The sequence below is a fragment of the Choristoneura fumiferana genome, chromosome 17 (genome assembly GCF_025370935.1).
Source record: "Choristoneura fumiferana chromosome 17, NRCan_CFum_1, whole genome shotgun sequence".
Lineage (NCBI taxonomy): Eukaryota > Metazoa > Arthropoda > Insecta > Lepidoptera > Tortricidae > Choristoneura > Choristoneura fumiferana.
The window spans coordinates 16592744-16610208 of NC_133488.1; the positions used below are offsets into that span (position 1 = coordinate 16592744).

At 39.1% G+C, this 17465-nt stretch overlaps 2 protein-coding genes across 2 annotated transcripts; one reads left to right on the forward strand and one right to left on the reverse strand.

Moving 5' to 3' along the window:
• Positions 1-1145: 1145 nt before the first annotated feature.
• Positions 1146-17195, reverse strand: LOC141436904 (dynein regulatory complex subunit 2-like). The gene is made up of 10 exons (XM_074100019.1): positions 17058-17195; positions 16636-16803; positions 15075-15188; positions 13993-14131; positions 12798-13021; positions 7098-7295; positions 5447-5641; positions 4874-5026; positions 2852-3087; positions 1146-1798 (listed from the first exon to the last, which is right to left on the reverse strand). Exons 2-10 carry the CDS (start codon positions 16768-16770, stop codon positions 1654-1656), a joined length of 1539 nt encoding a protein of 512 aa, XP_073956120.1. The 5' UTR covers positions 16771-16803; positions 17058-17195; the 3' UTR covers positions 1146-1653.
• LOC141436905 (uncharacterized) lies at positions 9388-11709 on the forward strand. Its single transcript, XM_074100020.1, has 5 exons — positions 9388-9471; positions 9556-10089; positions 10328-10546; positions 10833-10959; positions 11274-11709. Exons 1-5 carry the CDS (start codon positions 9415-9417, stop codon positions 11387-11389), a joined length of 1053 nt encoding a protein of 350 aa, XP_073956121.1. The 5' UTR covers positions 9388-9414; the 3' UTR covers positions 11390-11709.
• Positions 17196-17465: the final 270 nt, after the last annotated feature.

The following is a 17465-nucleotide window of genomic DNA, read 5'->3' on the forward strand; positions in this document are numbered from 1 at the left end:
AGTTTGTGTACTTGTAATACTGAGATTAGGCTACGTATCCACCAGAGATGTGCGAGGTTGTGTTGCAAGAAATGCGTTTGTCATGAACCAATAGAAATTCATTTACCTATCCTTGCTTTGCCAAGCTGTTCCCATTAGAGCTGCACTGAGTGAAGATAAGTAAATGAAGCGTTTCCATTGGTTCATGACAAAACATTCCTCACACATCTCTGGTGGAAACACAGCCTTAAATAATCCCAACATGACTATGGAAATGCCTAACAGGGGTACAGTTAAAGCTAGAAAAGTTACTTGGCCTGTGTAAAAACTTTATCACTACATCTAAACAGAGATGATATTCACTACATCTAAACAGAGCTTTAACAGGGCAATATTAAAAATAACAGAGATGATATTTTTAATATTGCCCTGTTAAAGCTCGAAAGTGAATACAATTGTAAGTTAAAGCTAGACAGCAGGGCTACTACGAAAATCGAAGTTGGTGTCGTGAATACAAAGTAATAATAGGATCAATAGGTATATGTAATTACAAAAGTTTATGTAGGTTAATATCATCACATCATACAATACAAAAGTTGGCGCCATAATGCTGTAATAACTCAGATTATATATTTATTAAAAAAGCCGTGGTGGCATAGTGGTTTGACCTATCGCCTCTCAAGCTGAGGGTCGTGGGTTCAAACCCCGGCTCGAACCTCGTGAGTTTTTCGAAATTCATGTGCGGAATTACATTTGAAATTTACCACGAGCTTTGCGGTGAAGGAAAACATCGTGAGGAAACCTGACCTGCGAAGCAATTCAATGGTGTGTGTGAAGTTCCTAATCCGCACTGGGCCCGCGTGGGAACTATGGCCCAAGCCCTCTTGTTCTGAGAGGAGGCCTGTGCCCAGCAGTGGGACGTATATAGGCTGGGATGATATATTTACTTAGATACACAATCAGACGAAAAAAATGGGTACTACAAAACTCGGAAGTTTTCGACTGTGTTCCGAGTTTAACGATTAGTCTTGTTTTGACCATAGATTGTTTGTTAGAAAGTTTTCTTCCGGACTGTGTATCTATGTAAGTAAATATTATATCATCATCATCATCCCAGCCTATATACGTCCCACTGCACAGGCCTCCTCTCGTAATGAGAGGGCTTGGGCAGTAGTTCCCACGCAGGCCCAGTGCGGATTGGGAACTTCACACACACCGTTGAATTGCTTTGCAGGTTTGTGTGCAGGTTTCCTCACGATGTTTTCCTTCACCGTAAAGCTCGTGGTAAATTTCAAATGTAATTCCGCACATGAATTTCGAAAAACTCAGAGGTGCGAGACGGGGTTTGAACCCACGACCCTCAGCTTGAGAGGCGATAGGTCAAACCACTATGCCACCACGGCTTTTTTAGTAAATATATAATCTGAGTTATTACAGCATTATGGCGCCAACTTTTGTATTGTATGATGTGATGATATTAACCTACATAAACTTTTGTAATTACATATACGCTGGGCGACCGAGTTTAGCTCGGGCTAAAAGTCGTTAATAAGCGTTTTCCCAGAGAAAGACCAAGCTTCGATTTGTCATCCCCGAAAACCCCTACATACCAAATCTCATCGAAATCGTTGGGCCTGTTTCCGTGATTCGTATGGATATACAGATGTTTCTGTCTTAATAAGCACCTTCTACCCAACATTGTACACGAGGGAAAGATTGCATTGTGCATTCTTTGTTCTTCTGTGCTTCGAGCTTCATTCTCTTCTCGTGGAGCACTGCATTAGAGAGAGCGCCTTCTACGCAGGTGACTGGACGGTTCCTGCAATTCAAACAATTGTCAATTTCTTTCTATTCGACTGGATTGTAAACTAGCATTTGTGGGTCTCCTGATGGTAAGAGAACACCACCGCCCATAAGCATCTGCAACACCAGGGGTATTGCAGATGCCTTGCCAACCCAGAGGCCTAAGATGTCAAGTGCCAGTAATTTCGCCGGCTGTCTTACTATCCACGCCGAAACACAACAGTGCAAGCACTGCTGCTTCACGGCAGGATTAGCGAGCAAGATGGTGGTAGCAATCCGGGCGGACCTTGCACAAGGTCCTACCACCTGCAATACAATAAGATAGTTTAGGTGACTGTACCTACACAATGACTGTTGTCCCGAAACCTTATGATAGTTACGTCTCGTATCTATACAACAAATGTGTGTGCATGCAGCGCCTCTACTAACTCTAACTATCAACACCACCACACTATAAGGACACGTTTCGAACTCAACCAGTGTTCATCCTCAGAGACGAGACGAGATACGAGAGTTTAACTTTTTTTTGTTATTGTAATAGTGAATCGTACTGCTCATATTCACCAAGGGTAAACGTATGGGGGTTGAAAGACTTCATCTCAGCCTATATACGTCCCACTGCTGGACACAGGCCTCCTCTCAGAGTGAGAGGTCTTGGACCGTACGGCAAAGTTGGCCAAAGGCGGCCAATAAGCCGAAGTTGCGTAGGCGAGTTGCAGGGCGGGCGGAGCTGCCCGTCCTGCAGCGCGGGAACAGATCGTTTCCACGGTAGACATGACCACCTATTTATGACCTTGACCACTATTTTCCGCGTTCACTTCCCCCCCCCCCCCCCTAATACTCCCACATCCCACCTGGTTTCGAATGATTGTTATGGCATAGCTTTTTTCCTATGGTTTTCCGCATTTCCTCGTTTTCAAAAATGCATTATAGACACCATTCTACATCCAAAAAAAATACTTGGTATTTTTGTCAATGTCACATTGTACATTCCTTCCACACTAGCCAATACGGCAGTGTCCCGTGATATTTATTTATTTGTCTTTGAAATCAAAAGAAAAATACTCACAAAACTTTTCCAGCTGCGTCCACCTTTTGGGTCTTAGATTGCAACGCCACACTAAAAGGCCTGCCCTTGTGGCCTTTAAGGGCTAGTTCAGTGAGATACCTCTTAATGTAATGTTTGAGCTGAACATTCTCTGCAGTTAGTTTGTTCTTCTCTGCTCTCAGGCACATCGTCTGCACCTTTACTTTGTTCACTTTCAGCATCAGTTTATCCATCTTGCTGTACTCTTTGCATTCGTTCTGGAACAAAGCATTTTTGCAACATGTACACCAGTCGAATCATTTGATTCCTGAATCACCGTAGAACGTTCTCACAGTAAGTGTCATAATGAATTACCTGGTCAAGTGCGATGCCACAAATACAATACAATAACTCTTTATTGCACACCAACACATAGCAAGCAGTACAGAAAACACAGGTAGTTATATACAAAGAGACTTTCTGAGGAAAGCAATAGGATCTTGCCGCTGTCCTGTCATTGAACAAGTATTTTCGTACCTATAAGATAAATAAAATGATTTACTACAATAAGGTTCTATAGTGGCCTAAGAAAGTAGGGAACTAATTTGTTTTCCGTAGACTAGGTACCGGTTCGTCATTTATTAGGTATTTACCAATCCATACTTTACTATATACTGTACCTATAGTATGGATTGGTAAGTTTAAATGTAGACTCTTACATATTTTACTATATTGTACTATATATACCATTAGGTACACATTGTATTGTAGCATTTACAATATACACATTGTGTAGATAGGGGTAGTATAATCAATCATACGTATAAACGTAGTAACTCTGTCTGTCTGTTAACTTTCATGCCTAAACTGCTGAACCGATTTACTTATATGAATTTTTTTGGAGATAGTTTAAGACCCCCCGAAGGAAGTTATCCCGGAAAACCGCTTAGTTACTACATATAGTTAGTTTAAAAAAAAATAGTTTTCGGTGGAACATTGTTCGAAGAGGTCTACATACATACGAGTACATAGGTAAGTATACCTAGTGCCATCCACGAAGACGCGTGATTTTGTCAAAATTAGACATTAATGACATTGTAATAAGAACCACGGCACGCGTCATCGTGAATGACTCTACCTATACCGGGTGTGGCCGTAATACGAGCAAAAAATTAAAACGTAGATCGTCCTCGTCAAACTGAATAACATTAATGAACTAAAAGAATTTCCTTGCTCACCCGCGACCTATTCTTTGGGGTCCTTGCGGGTGAGCAAGGAAATTCTTTTAGTTAATTGATATGGACCTCCGCAAAGTAACGCCTGATTCAATAAATTATTGAATAACATTAGTTCACTCGTTCAGCTACTTTTAAAAATAATGGAGTCTTTGAATTTTCCTTTTTTCATACAAATTAAATATTGCTTTCAATGTACGCCATCTTAGAAACCAGCTGAAGTCGCCTGTCACGCTACAAACATCAAGCATTTTGCTTTCTTCGAATAAACTTAAAAGTGAAACAAAAATTAAAAACTAATTAATTTAGAAGTCGCTGAACTAATGTTGTTCAGTTTGAGGAGTATGATCTATGTTATATCTAGGCATTTATCAAGGGACTTGTTCGAGCTTGATGTCAGGTGCCGGCCAGCGGGTTTCGAGGAGCCCCGGCGTGTCTGGTGCCTGCTGAACAGAATCAGGACAGAGGTTGGTAACTGTGCGTCCCTGTGACACAGGTGGGAGTGGTGCGAGTCGCCACGGTGTCCGTGTGGCTGCCCGGAGCAAACAGTATCATTTGGTCTTTGAGTGCCCGATAACCAAATTTAGCGGGCAAGCGGCAGACATTAAAACCCTCTCGACAGATGCACTAGCATACCTTAAATCTAGCCTATTCAATATTTAGTTTAAGTAGAGAACCAGAAGCCATACGATAAATAAAAATGTGTTTTAATTATTTGCTCATATTACAGATCACAGCCGGTATACATAATAATATAATTAAATTATACACATTAGATCTCATGTTTGAGTAGAAAATGAACTAGAGGGTATTTGCCCTATTCACTTACGATCATTGCTCCATCCAAGTATTCATAGTCCGGGATCCTGCTGTCGCCCGTCTCGCTTCGCATAACATCGTTATCACCGTCGATTTCATACTTGCTGCAGATTTTCGCCAGCTGCAGTATTTTACCCAGTTTCTCCTTAATGTTTTCCAGACGCTAAAAGTTATATGCTCATTTTAAAGTTGTTAGTTTTTCAGAATTGTGTAGGTAATTCTAGGTTCTCCTTAGTCAGAATCACGAGCACTCTTGATTTTGACGTAGAAAAAAAAGTCTCCAATTTTCTATAAAAATTTCATGTGTCCATTACGTAACGGCCCATATAAACTGTATGCGAAAAGAGTCACAAAATTGACAAAAAATTTAGGGACATTATTGTTCTTCGTCCAAATTAATAGTGCTCGTGATTCTGAGTAAGGAGAACCCAGATTTACCAAATTCTGAAAAAAAAACAATTTTTTTGCGACATTTAGGTGCTTAAAGTGAAAATTCCCACTTAATGGAATTATAACTCGTAGTATTTATTTGTTCAAGTATTACACTATCTGACGCTGCCGTCGCTATATATACCATACATACCTTAGTGGCATCCTGACTGGCATCCACCATAACCGCTAAATACTCCTCCGTCCTGCTTCTTTCATTCTTGCTGTCCTTCTTCATCTGCCAATACTTCTTTGCTAGTTCTTCCCGATGGGAACCCATTCGATTCAACTTCGCCGCCATCGCATTTGTAGACTTTTTATATTCCTTTTGGAGATTCAACAGGAGTTCCTAAGGAGAGGAGTCTGTCAAGTTTCGGATAAGTTTATATTATTGCAATGAACTACAACCTTTTAGGCCTTTACCTAGCTACTCCGTAAAAGAGCTACATACAGTCACGAATCGGGATTGTCGGGCCACTTGCTTACCTATGCGCAGTAGCATAGCTAGGTAACCAAAGGCCTTGGGGAAAAAAAATCTAGGGCCCCAACTAAACTATTTAAAATCGTTTGTTCCGTAGTCGTCGTGTTCCGTATTCGACGTACTCCAGATTTGTCATTTATAGTTTCTAAGTCAGAGTCCGAAGGGCCCCCTGAGCTTGGGGGCCCCGGGGCACTGCCCCGCCTAGCCCTCCGGTAGCTACGCCACTGTGCCTATGTTCGTAATTTGGCCATGCAATGCTATACCTAGTGCCATCCACGAAGACGCGTGATTTTGTCAAAATTAGCCATTATGACATTGTAATAAGAACCACGGCACGCGTCATCGTGAATGACTCTACCTATAATATAATGCAGTGTTTAAAGCACAATTTCCAGGGAAGCAGGTGAGGGTGGCTGCCCCCTTCATTGTATGTACGAGTATTTATCATAAAAAATGTATGTTTCCCCTAACACACTACACAAGGATATTTTATGCAATACAATAGAATACAATGACTCTTTATTGTACACTACAAATGAGCGATACAGAAAACAGGTACACAGAAAGAAAATTACAAGGTAAACAATAGGCGGCCTTATCGCTTAAGAGCGATCTCTTCCAGGTGACCTTTTTGCAAAAAGAAGTAAGAACTGATTACAGCAGGTGGTGCATCAGCATATTAAAACAACGAAAATAATACGTGCGGTTGCATATACATAATAAGCAACCGCACGTATTATAATATACGTCTAAAATAAATATAGGCGTGGGATAAACAGCAACATATAAATAAACTATGATGGATGAAGCTATATTTTACAAGATGACAGAATATTGCTCCGTAAGTATAGATTTAATGAGTGCCAAAGATTTATGCATGTAGGTAATTTATGTTTCGTTTATTATGTGTGTGTTCTGGGTACGGCCATGCTTTACCCTCATCCTGTGCAGTCGAACAAATTGAATCATGATCCAGAATGGAACCTTTTAATAATCAATTTCATGATATCCTTGACAAAAGTATGAGATGTCAACATGACATTAGTAGCACAAAGGTTCCACCCTGGGTCATGAAGTCATGATTCAATTTGTGCGACTGTAATACGCAATGATTCCGATCGCAATACCCTTAAATTAAATTAAATTGGCAGTGTGCCACACGAGACCCATCATTCAAGACCATCTTTTTGTTTTTTTTTAGGTACCGACGAGGCTTGAATCATGTTTTTTTTCAATTTTGTCAATTTAAGGGTTAAACAATATGGCCACTGACATGTTGACAGAAATCGACATCGTCTCGAGAGCTTTTTCAAGGGTTCCTTACCGATGCTTGCTGTATTTGAAGCTCGTTTCTAGCAATGTCCCGCTGGTAGAAGTCGTCTTTCTCCCTAAGGCTGTTGTAGTGACTCATGATGGGGTGAAACCGCTCGAAGTATGTGTTGTAAACCTCCCGTAGCTTGGTCCAATACATCTCTATCTGCGATTTCTTGGGACGGCAGAGGACGCGCATTTCTTCCTCGTGCTAAATAAAAGGCATGACATAACTGGGTGGAGATTAAATTCCGTCAACCGTTTCGTAACGTGTGTAACGAAAATCTATGGAATGTTCACGAAACAAATGAATTGGAATTCTGCGACAACACCAGACCGCAAGTGGTGGTGATTAGGATTTTATTGACGACCAGATGGCCAAGTGGTTAGAGATCCTGACTACTAAGCTTGAGGTTCCGGGTTCGATCCACGGCCGGGGCAGATATTTGTATATGAATAATACGAATGTTTGTTCTCGGGTCATGGATTTTTAATATGTATTTAAGTTAAGTATACATTCATCTATATATAAGCATGTTTATCCATCGGCTAAAGTATAGTAGGTACAAGCTTTGCTTAGTTTGGGACTAGGTCAAATTGGTGTCAAGTGTCCCATGATATTTATTTATTTATTATTTTATTTGACGGACATTACGTTATATTTGTTGTTGTTTCTTTAAAAAAATATGGCTCTGTCCATTGGAGGACAATTTTGCCAGTGTTTTGCCGTTGTATGTACGGTAAAAAAATTCTAGAAAACGAAATATGAGAGGTAATGGTGGATGAACGATGACCTAGGTAATATTTATTATTCGATTTTCATAACACACTCAAAATGACGGTTGAAAGGCTCCTGAGCCCCAAAGATATAAGAATAGGTATTATGAAGGTAAGAGTAGGTATAGATCCAGTGTATAATATTATTTGTCGAATAAGTTCGTATTTATTTATCGCTAGTTGAGGAAGCAAGATAAATACGATTTCTTCCAACATTTTTTAGGTACCATCAGCCAAATAAGTGGTCTATCATTTTTTAAACAAGTTCCTATCAAAGGAATATGTCGCTAAAGTCGAACTTTCAAGTTGACAGACACGTCTATTGGCATTATTAACTCTAAGGTGGTAGACCAGATATTTGGCTGATGGCCTATCTCGCATGGCTAGTGGCTGCGCTGTTTTACTGAAGAAATAAATCGATAAGCTGGCTATTTCCAATTCGATTTGCCGGAACAGCCAGTAAGTACAGAAGGTGTGTTTCCACTAGTTCCAATGACAGTAATATAATAGAGTTATATAATAAGTAGTACTGTCAATGGAACTAGTGGAAACACACCGTACAGAATTATGGCGCCACTCGACGTCAGCCATGTGATTGGGATCTAATTTTCGATTGGTTACAATCAGACGCATCCTGCAATTTGGCTAATTAAGGGCACACGTTTCCGCCGCCCTGACGATCAAGTCTGACGGCGTGACAGGCGTGACAGATCTTCGGTGACATGACCATTGTCCGTGGTATGAAACACTACAGCTCGCTCGACAAATAAGAGTGCAGCGATGGTATTTTGACTACTACGGCGAGGGATTCCTAGTTCCATGTCAGCCAGCCTTAAAATGGGATAATGTGACTTCTCGTCTCGCAGCCAGTTATGGAACGGGAATGATATTCCGTGCTATAGGCAGATTTAGTAGATAGAAACATTTTAAACGGGAAATTCGTAGAGCTAGGTAGTTCTTTACGAAAAGTAGGTACGTATGTTAATGATGCAATAAACCTCAAAGTTGCTACTCGGAGAACTGCTTGGTGTTTAATTTTGTAACCAGCTTCCGAATCGGCATTATTAAAAGAAGATACATACCTAAACATTGACGATTGGTCACCCTTCTGAATTTTTCGGAATACCTCACTATATAAATACAAATATAAATTAAAATAATAATAATTACAACAGTAATAGAGTAATCATGAATGACTAACAGATAATTCATATTGCCTAAATCACTGGAGCTAGAGACTTAAAAATTGGCAAACATATTACTTGAGGATCATAGCACTTGAAATGGATTTTTTGAAGTTTCCACAAGATGAAGAGAAAGCTAATTTTTTATTATTTGCTGGGAGCGAAGCCACGGGATAAAGCTAGTTCAAAATATAGTAACAATTAATGTCATAAATGTGACTCCTGTATTTCACGCGTAGTCCATTCGATGGTTAGATATTTTGGTACCGTTTTGATTCTTTTGTTATAAAGTTGGTGATGCGTGGAGCACGATATATATGATGTGCCGTGTCCAGCACTGCCATTGTGATTAGCGCAGCAAACGTGAAAATGCGCTTTTTAAAATTTTGCGCGGTTGTATTTTGGGTTCTGATTCTTGATTGCTCTGTAAGTTTGCACTATCTAAGATATCGTATTTGAGAAGTATTTAATATTACAATAAACTGAAAAACAATTGTTATTTACAACCAGGGTCTTAACTGCAGATCAGATGGCGGTCCTAAAGAAGAAGAACTTAAGACAATCTACATGAACTGCCTGCGAAGAAGTGATGGGAGGAATTCAAATGACAGTAGAGGGTACTCCTCTGATCAAGATTGGAAAGACTCGAGAAGAAATAATCAAAACCGTTGGGATAAAAGAGATGACCGCATGGCAAGTAGAGAAGACAGAATGACTGGTAGAGATGACAGATATGATCATGATAGAGATGATGAAGGAAATTACGGTATGATGAACAGAAATGATAGAATGAGTGGCAGATATGATAGTATGGGAAAAAGAGATCGAATGGAGAGTGTTAATAGAAATAATGGCAGAAATTATCAAATGAATGGACGTAATGATAGAAGAAGTGGAAGTGATGACAGAATGAATAGCAGAAACGATGGAGATCAAGATGATAGACACGGTAGAGATGATTGGATGAATCGTGACGATAGGTACGGAAGAGACGATATGATTAACGGTAGGGAAGATTTTTCACATAGTCATGAATATGGCAGCGTAAGTATAGGTGAAAAGCTTAAGTAAAGGACCTGTTGTATGTAGTAGTGCACAGAATTGGTGTGAAGCTTCAGTCACTTTTCTAATTTGGAACGTTATAATTTGTTTATACGGACACGTTACTACTATATACAACAGATCCTTTACTTAAGTTTTTCACCTCTACATCAGGCGATTTTCAAATAATTAAAGTCTGCGTGGCCGATGACACTTAAGTTATTATTAGACGTTATTTTAGGAATCTAGTAACAATCCGTACCGTTCGAGTCAAAACTCTCACAGATATCGACGTGAGCGGCAACAGTCTAAGAATTCGGGTTCTCGAAGCCAATATAATCCTAATTCTTCGCGAGGTCATGATGGTAATGAAGACAGAAATTCCAGTGAGAACAACTCTAGTAAAGACAATGATGCAAAAGGATGCGTTCTACATTGTTTCCTGGAGGAGTTGGAGATGGTACGATTTAGTCAATTCAATTATTTTATTAGAGATAAAAGTACGGTAGTGAAAATAAAGGAAACAAATCTATTGGCACGAATGATACCTCTATCCAGAGGCTTTGGACCAGCGTGGGACATCCATTTACCGATAAAAAGCCGTCTAGCTAGATACTCAAAAACATAAACACTCACGTGATTGTCAATAGAGTAGTGGTTGTTTAATTATTTTTGAGCATCTCTCTCTACTCTATAATTTGATTAATTTGTTGTTAATTGACCTTCGAATTCGTTGACTATTTCAGACTGGTGATAATGGTATGCCGGACAGGTACCTGGTGACTCATGCCATTACGAAAGATGTGAAGAATGAGGATCTCAAAGATTTTCTGCAAGAGTCTATTGAAGAGTGTTTTCAAATACTTTACAATGGTAAGTACGAGTATGAACGACATTAAAAAGTGATAGGAATCCTATCATATGATTAAAGATGTTCCCAACTTAATTCTTAGCATGCCGAGAAGGAACCCGGGGTACGGTCTGTAGCGTTTGAAGCTAGACTGGTAAAATTTCATAAAAGAAAGGGGAAGATTTTACCGAGCAGGAGGTACTCGATAAAAAAAACGTGGCGTGATTCAAATTAAAAGTGCACAGACCAAATATTCCTCAAAACCTTTGAAACAAAATATGCTAGTGAAGTCACGGAGCATTTTGCAATGCACTCATATACTTTTTTTTTTTTTTAGAAAACACAGAAGATAAATGTGACTTCTCAAAGAACCTGATGATGTGCTTGTCAGAGAAAGGTCGAGCTAACTGCGACGATTGGAAAGATGGCTTCAAGACCATCAGATATTCGTGAAATCTGCATGATATAAACTACATGATATATTTATTCCAGCCCTGATCAATATTTCTAGGTAGTAAGTAAGTAGGTAGGCGTAATCGCTAGGCTAGCGAATATTATTCCATTTCTTAATTTTTCGTGTGAAACTTCTGCGTAAAACAGGACGCTGAGAATAATTTTCGCTCGCGTCGCTTCGCTTGTACTTGCATCTTGATTTGGCTGGAGGGTGCTGTTGATACGAACAGGCAAAGAATAATGTTTCTGAGTGACATGTTATTTTGGACTTTTGTCATTTTAATTGTTTACTAATCGTTTAATAAACAATAATAATACAATTAATTTATTACAATTGTGTTGTGTATAAGTTATGAGTTATAATTAGGCGTTGGTTATCTTGTTTATATTTGGGTCTGAAAATGGGAGAAGAAGTCTACTACTCAAGCTGCCTATCTGTACGTCTGACACAGAGTTGCATGTTTAAAACAGTTTATGTGATTTTTGCTATACTTCTCATGACTTTTCATGTCCTTTTCATACGTTAAGCGGCGTAATTTCAATAAAATTGCCAATTGACTTTATTTAGCTACACCATAAATAACTTCAACTCATCTTAGACTGCTCAAAATGTTATTTTTCTATAAGTTTTTAAACACATGAGTTTGTATGTTTTTGTGGTAAGGTGACACGGAAAAATTTACGATACCTATCGAAGTAGGTACGTCTAGTTATTACCTCCACAGTCTAACTAGCTGTTGCCCGCGACTCTGTCCGCGTAGAAGTATGAAATATAGTTTACTCAGATCTACCGAATAAACACAAAAAACAAACATAAAAATCGGTCAAGCCGTTTCGAAGGAGTTCGGTCACAAACATTTTTGACCCGAGAATTTTAGGGCACGTAACGTATCTGAATATCGAAAATTGAAATATCGATAGGTAGGTAAAATATCGACGGTCAAAATATCGAACCTAACCCAACCTAACAAACATACTTTCGATATTTTGACCGTCGACTTTTTAGCTTTAGACATATTAATTTTCGATATTCAGATACGTCCCCGAATTTTACATATTAGAAAAGACACTTAGTCGAAAATACAAACTGAGACTGAGCAGCTGCTTAAGTAGCGTAGTAGAAAAAAGCAACCTGAGATATGTGTGCATAGGAGAAATTCGTGTCCGTACTCCTGTCCAGTGGTGGTGTAGGGGTATGGCACGCACCCTGGGTTCGATTCCCAGCGCTGGTCTCTTTTTCTGGTTTTTCTGTGCATCCATGTCTCAGTTTGTATTTTCGATATGGTTTTCGGTATTTTCTTTTACGGGATGACCGTAAAGTAACAAATTTGGAGTTGAAATACAATACAAAAAGACTCCAAATAACAAAAAAAAATACTTAGTACTTAGTACCGAAACTCCGCCTTACCTCAAGTCGTACATCATTTTTAAGTGTTGCTTGGTTCAAATCTTTTTCTTTCTTACAAGCCTGGAACTCTCTATCCTGGATGTATGTTATCAGAGTGAGTTTGAATTCGGCTCGCTCTTGGCCGTCAACCTTATCCAACTCTTCCTTGTCCCAGCTTTCTAGAAGTATGTTCTTTTGGAGCTCATACTCGTTTTGTAGCTTGTCTAGTCGCTGCGTCCCTATGCCTGGAGAAAAAAAATCTAAACTGCTAGACCTATTTCACGCGTAGTAGGTACCTTATAAAGCTGCGATTTAAGGGGCTTGTAGATTTCCTTTAAATTTTTTTGTGTACTAAGTAGGGAAAATCTTGGCCTATCATCGATGATACTTGTTAATTTGGTGATACTACTTTATTATTTTACATAGATCAGGAAATGCAAACTATAAAATAGCAGCTGTCAGTTCTGATGGTTGCAATCGGGTTGGCAACGGTTAACGGGTATATACCATTGTGAGCTCAGCGTAAGATCATGACACATTATCACCGAATTACTGAGTATATCACCGATAAGCTAAGATTTGCCCTACTTGTTAATGGTTCAATCGATTCGAGTTTTATTTTCACTTCTGGCTGCATTTTACTTTGATCTTCAAACTCTACTTCGTTTTTAGGGTTCCGGAGCCAAAATGGCAAAAACGAAACCCTTATAGTTTCGCCATGTCTGTCTGTCTGTCTGTCCGTCCGTCCGCGGCTTTGCTCAGGGACTATCAATGCTAGAAAGCTGTAATTTTGCACGGATATATAAGTAAACTATGCCGACAAAATGGTACAATAAAAAAAAATCTTAATAAAATGTGAATGAAAGTAGCGCAGCTCTGGCCCTTGATCAAGGTAGCGCGAGAGGTCTACATCGCTACCGTGTCAAAATCTTATTTTGCACTGGAAACTAGTGCCCCTTGCCATCTGGCGCCTAGAGCAACTGCTCCTCACTGAGAGAGAGATAGAGATTAGGGATTGGCGTGCATTGGGTCGATTTCAGGGTAGGCAGTTGATAGTTTGCATCGCCGCAGCGTGCCACTTATAGCACTAGTGCTACCTATGCTACCCTGTTGCCTAGTCAATGCACGCTATAGCCTCTTGCTCTACCCTAAGGCTGGCGCTGAATGAAAGGGCACGCTGTTAGAAGTGACCCTGTTCGCTGCCAACCATACTTACTGAGGAAGTAGCTGAGGTTCTCAGTATGGGCTTGGAAGGCCCGGCGGTGCTGGTCGTCGGAGTCATCGACTGCTCGCAGCAAGGACGTCAGCAGCCGGTCTTTGCGCTCCACCATGAAGTTGAATCCACTCATGGCACCCTGTAATAATTCTTATTACAGTTCCGTATCACAATCGGCAAAAACGAAACCCTAACAACATTACAGGATCACTTATTTCGTCCATCCGACCATTCATTGTCAAGAGACTTTTTACCCGACTGCGAAGACGGAGGGTTATGTGTTTTCCCCGTATGTATGTATGTATATATATGTATGTCTATTCCTTTGTCCTCTCGTAACTACTCAAAGGCTGAACTGATTTTGATAAATGATACGTCATTGGATTCGTCTTGATGACGCGAGTAACACTGGGTAGATAAAATTCTTGAAAAATCAAAATGACGGATTTTTGGCGCCAAATTGTGAGCTATCAAGAAAAAAAAACTCAATCCTAGGGTATCAAATGAAAGCTAATAATTAGCCCATTCTATATAGGTTATAATACTTTTAATGTACCATTTTCACAGAATTTAAAAAAAAGTATAAAATAAAACATTAAGTAAATTAAAAAAACAAAAACCCGCCTTAAAAACTAAAAGGAAGAAAATAAGTCTAGTGGTCTAGAACTCTGTTAAGTAGCTAATTAATAAAAAAATGGGTGGGGACCTTTTTAAATCGTGACCAGCTCAAAAATTCTTTGTATTGGGTCCCGACTGCTTTTCTTCCTTTAAGTTTTTAAGGCAGTCGGGTTTTTAATTTTTTAATTAAATTTAATGTTTTTTTACATACAAGATACACTTATTAAACAGGTGTTTCCAAACAAATTGTCTGGGCATCAAAACCTCTAATGTCTTGCCGTCCCGCTGGAACTAATATTGTTTAATACGAGAGTGACAGGGAAGGTACGGTCATTGGCATCAAACTTATAATACTCCTCATTTTGCGGGTTAAAAATAATGACCAACAATACATTCTAAATATTAATGTTAAGGCCAGTAGGTCAGCAGAGCTAGGCAGGTTCTATACTTATTTATAAACATACCTGTATGTCTAAAGCCATTTGCTTGCATTTGACGCGGCGCAGGATGTACCGCCATGCTTGGTTCAGTTTGGCCGTATTTATGCGGCTGTAGGCTTGTTCTTTGTCTAGTTTGTTCTGAAAATAACGTTCAGTCGGGGCATAATATGCAAGAAAAATACTAATGTTCGCTCTTGGGTAATATCTATCTATTCAAATTAAAAAATATAAATTGATAGGTTGTGATTACCTATGTTTATCCGTCACTTTGTATCCATAACACAGGCTTTGTTTCAATTGTCCCCTGATATTTATTTATTTACATTGACATGTTTAGCAGCTACCAAACTTGACGACAGTTTGTAGGTATGTGTATATACCCCATATTTGTTTAGGTCACTCGTATGTACGTAGCTGGCGACATCACTATAGTGTTCGGTGGTGTATAGTGTGGTGAGGTGGGTGGCGACCCACAATGCGGTTAGCCGCGCAGTTTTAGCGCACCGTGTCTTTCTCAATGGATACTCTGAAGAGAATGGATACGCTAAAACCAAGCAGCTAACCAAGTATTCATCATCATCATCATCTCAGCCGTAGGACGTCCGCTGTTGGACATAGGCCCCCATAGGCCTCCAGTTACTCCTATAGCTATCTCCATAGCTCGCTGAGCAACTCTGAGCCTATTTGTAAGGCCTATAGTGAAGCACCACGTCTCGGATCCGTATGTCATCATTGGCAACAAACATTGGTTAAAGAAATAGTCTTTAAGGCACTGAGGAATTTTGGACGAGATTGCGGAATTCCCAAACTAAGTAGGTATTACGCGTTAAGAATTGTTAGAGGAGCGGAGCGTCCCAACACAGGCTTCTGTGTCTACTGTAAATCTACTTACTTACTTATAAATATGAAATAAATATTTAGATATATTTTTAACTGCATAGTGCTTACTTGTATTGGCTTTTACACACGAAGCCCTTCAAAAAGCCACAGAAAATCAGCGTTGCTGTATATAACGTGTGGCAACACATGCTGAGTGTAGGCCGTTTTTGGTCTCCTGTCGTGCGTTTGTCACCACGTAACCTAGTTTTATTGTTACTGTTAATGTTTTAGTCCAGGGTTTCTCAAAGTGGGGTACGCGAACCCCTAGGGGTTCGCTATTCGACGGTAGGGGGTTCGCGACAAGGTTTACGTGATGGTGGCTGCAAAACTGGCAAGATGATTAAGATTGGTTTTTGGAGTCTTTTTGTATTTTTTAACTCCAAATTTGTTACTTATTTATTGTTGTTTGTTTCAGTTTGTATTTTCGTTGGCAAGATGATTCTTACCTATATTTGTTACCTTTTATTGAAATAAATAATATACATTATATTTAATAACTTAGTTTCTCTAACAGCCAGTTTTATTACTTTCTTTTTTTTGGTTCGCTGTCGTCTAGAAACTTTAACAGGGGTACGTGGAGCCATAAGTTTGAGAAACCCTGTTTTTGTCTTAATTACTGTAAGGTGATGTCTTAATTACTGATGGAACCAAAATAATTCTTTCCTTTCTTTCTGTTCTTTTAGTTTAGTTTCAATTGAAGGTGTACCTTGATGAATCTGGCGATGAGTTCCCTCTTCCGACGGCGGGCCTCCTCCTCCACGTCGGCGCGGTGCTGCAAGTACCGCGCCCTCTCTTCGTCCGACATTCGCGCCAGCTTGTTTACCTTCGCCTTCTTTGGCATTTTTGATGGTTTCGTTCTTCAATTTTATAGCAACTGAAACAGCTATGATTTTATGTAATCAAATTTCTAAAAAAATATCAAATTTGGAAATATTATTCACAAGCACCAGTAAGTACCTAGGTACAATTTGTACAACATAATTACCTATTTAAAACTAATAAGAATAATTCTATTGTGTAGTTTCAGAGATTACCAACTACTTACGAACACAAAGTTTAACTCGTAATTATTATGTTTATTCTTAATTAATTAAATAAAAAGGTAATATGCTACTTTGCTACTTGTACCTACCCAAACGTGTCCGTCGAAATTTGATTTATAATAATAGCTACGTCTCTAAAGCTAAACTTTATGTAAGTACTGTTAGAATCCAAACCCCACCACATCCAAAATTAACACTGGAAGTTTACAATATTGAACTAACAACCTAACTATCAGATTGTGTAGTTACCTAAGTAATCTGTGAAACTAAAGGTTAGTAGTTAGTGTGGTTGTTACCAGGGTAACCACAATCTCAGTAGGTACTTAACATGTAAATGGAATTATTAATTACTTTTCTTACCTTATTTATTAATTCTTTGTCTGCATTTTGTCGTCAATAAAATATTTTTTTGTAGTTTCTCACTTTTTATCAGTTTGATTTGTCACAGCAATAAAGAAAATTGATACTGGGCGCTTAGAAAATTACGTTTTTC

What these genes read in the sequence shown, in the direction of transcription:
- LOC141436905 (XM_074100020.1), top strand. Translation starts at nt 9,415, where the DNA reads ATGCGCTTTTTAAAATTTTGCGCGGTTGTATTTTGGGTTCTGATTCTT. An exon ending in ATAGTCATGAATATGGCAGC is followed by an intron (nt 10,090 to 10,327) that starts GTAAGTATAGGT and finishes ACGTTATTTTAG; the next exon opens with GAATCTAGTAACAATCCGTA. An exon ending in TTTTCAAATACTTTACAATG is followed by an intron (nt 10,960 to 11,273) that starts GTAAGTACGAGT and finishes TTTTTTTTTTAG; the next exon opens with AAAACACAGAAGATAAATGT.
- LOC141436904 (XM_074100019.1), bottom strand. Translation starts at nt 16,770, where the DNA reads ATGCCAAAGAAGGCGAAGGTAAACAAGCTGGCGCGAATGTCGGACGAA. An exon ending in TTCAAATACAGCAAGCATCG is followed by an intron (nt 5,642 to 7,097) that starts GTAAGGAACCCT and finishes TCCTCTCCTTAG; the next exon opens with GAACTCCTGTTGAATCTCCA. An exon ending in CCAGTCAGGATGCCACTAAG is followed by an intron (nt 5,027 to 5,446) that starts GTATGTATGGTA and finishes TATAACTTTTAG; the next exon opens with CGTCTGGAAAACATTAAGGA.